We start from the raw sequence: 2500 nt of genomic DNA on the forward strand, positions 1-2500 counted from the left end.
TCAAGGATCAAAGTTTTACATGCAATTATATAGGGAAATTCTTTAAAAGTCTTCTTCTCAAGAACCACTGGGCAAGGAAAGTAGAAATTTACATGAAAGCTCCCTGACATAGTACAGATTCAAGTTTGTTAAAATCATGGCCCATGGGAGTAGGATGGAGCCACAATTGGGGATCAAATTTATACATACAAGTATATAGGGAAAATCATTAAAAATCTTTGGAAGAATCACTGGGCCAGAAAAGTTAACATTTACATGAAAGCTTCCTCACATTGTGCAGATTCATGTTTGTAAAAATCATTGCCCCTGGGGGTAGGATGGGGCCACAATAGGGGATCAAAAGTTTACATACTAATATATAGTGAAAAACTTTAAAAATCTTCTTCTCAAGAACCACTGGGACAGAAAAGCTGAAATTTACATGAAAGCTTTCTGACACATATAGGAGAAATCTTTAAATATGGGCCAAGGTGACTCATGTGAGAGATGTGGCCCATTGGTCTCTTGTTTTCACTCCTTTTCCCCATGTTTGCAGTAGGTGAATTTAAGACTGGCAAAACCGTTTTCTCTCTCATCTCTCTTTCAACACATCAGTGAAAGGTGTCTGGATGAATTTTAAATCCAATGCGAAACCATTTGTAAGAATAACTCTGTACACTGTAGGTCGATTTTATACTACAAATGAACACCCTAATCAATAGCCCCATAAGGTGGACATCGTCACGTAGCATTTACTAGTGTTATGAAATAAAGATGATTTCTTTGTTGTAAGCTTGCTTTTATGAATTACTTCTCTTCTGGTTTCTTCATAGGATACCAGCGAGAGTTAAATTACAAGAGAAATGATGGCTCATTTAGTGCATTTGGTATGAGTGATCCAGCTGGGAGTACTTGGTATGTACTGATATTTCATGTGGGTTTTTTTTATACCCCCACAAACCAAGTTTAGGGGGAGGGGGTGCACTGAAATCACTTTATCCGTCCATAGACATGATTTGTCTAGAGTATATCTTTAACACTGATGACCAGCTTTGGTTATAACTTTGTGTAATATCTTATATGAATAATGAAGTTGTTGCTATTTTGATTAAGATTTTTTTTACATCTAAGGAAGTTATGGATATTTTGTTTCCATTTTGAGGGGGTGTTGTCATGTTGTTGAAAGTATATCTTAAAAACCATTTATTCTTCAATGATCTCAAATTCACTAACGGTATTTCCCACCATCCAATGTGCCCGGCATGGGTTTTTAGTCCCATAAGTTTTACTTCTCTGAACAATTTTTGCCAGACAAAATTCACAAATGTATTATGAATTACGTGTCTTCCATTTTTGTGATGCAGGTTGACTGCATTTGTATTAAAGTCTTTCACGGAGATTCACAGCATGTTGCCAGATCTTGTGGACCCCCAGGTCATGAGGGGAGCCATGGCCTGGCTGAATAAGCAAGTGAGTGACCGGGGGTCAGTCCAGGAGCCAGGACGGGTAATCCACACAGAAATGCAGGTCTGTACTAAAGTTTGTCACATTTGTTAAATAAATAAGTACATTGGCATCATTTGTTAGCTACTATAGAATCATTATGCCCCCCCCCCCCCCCCCCCCCCCCCCCGAAAAAGAGGGAGCTTATTTAGTTTTGCACCTGTAGGTTGGTCAGTCTGTAGATCAAGTCTTGTCCGCTCAATATCTTTAAAACCCTTTGCCTGACAGACATCAAACTTATTACACTGCTCCATCATAAGGCATAGATGAACTCCATTGATTTTGAGTTCACATGGTCAAGGGTCAAACTGGACATAGGAAAATACTGTCCACTCATATTTTGAGAACCCTATGCTTCACAGACATCAAACTTGGTACTCTGGTGCATCTTCAGGAGAAAATGACTGCTATTGATATTTTAGGTCACATGGTCAAGGGTCAATCCAATCTGGACATAGGAAGATGCTGTCCACTCAATTATCTTGTGAACACTTTGCTTGACAGGCATCAAACTTGTTACACAGGTACATCATAAGGAGTAGATGACCCCTATTAATTTTGGGTTCATATATCTAAAGGTCAAGGGGCAAACTGGACATAGTAATATTATTGTCTCCTATATTAAAGAATCATTTGCTTGATTGACACCAAATTTGCTACAATAGTACATTCTAAAGAGTAGAATTTCACAGAATTTTTCCTTTTCTAATAAAATCAAACTACATTGTACAACCTTATTCAATTGATTTCATGATAAAATGAAAATGAACGACTATGTTATATTCATATTACTTGTGAAATACCTTTTAGATTTGAATTTCTGCACCATTATGTAAAATTATGAAAGTTATTGTATCCGGATAAGAACAGTGTACATGTAGATAAGATAAGTTTATTCCAATTTTGGGCCCAGAGGGCATAACAGCCAGACAGCTTATAAAGAAGGAAATTTCAAAAAAAAAAAAAAAAGTTTACAACATTAACTACAGATTACATGGACTGCAGATGACCCCTATGG

At 37.1% G+C, this 2500-nt stretch overlaps 1 protein-coding gene across 1 annotated transcript in view; it reads left to right on the forward strand.

Moving 5' to 3' along the window:
• Positions 1–2500, forward strand: part of LOC125677249 (CD109 antigen-like) — a 291878-nt gene that overhangs the window by 259120 nt on the left and 30258 nt on the right. Inside the window, exons 29-30 of the mRNA XM_048915256.2 lie at positions 813–894; positions 1344–1506. Of these exons, the coding sequence (XP_048771213.2) occupies positions 813–894; positions 1344–1506 (245 nt within the window). The remainder of the gene's footprint in view (positions 1–812; positions 895–1343; positions 1507–2500) is intronic.

The sequence above is a fragment of the Ostrea edulis genome, chromosome 1 (genome assembly GCF_947568905.1).
Source record: "Ostrea edulis chromosome 1, xbOstEdul1.1, whole genome shotgun sequence".
Taxonomy (NCBI): domain Eukaryota; kingdom Metazoa; phylum Mollusca; class Bivalvia; order Ostreida; family Ostreidae; genus Ostrea; species Ostrea edulis.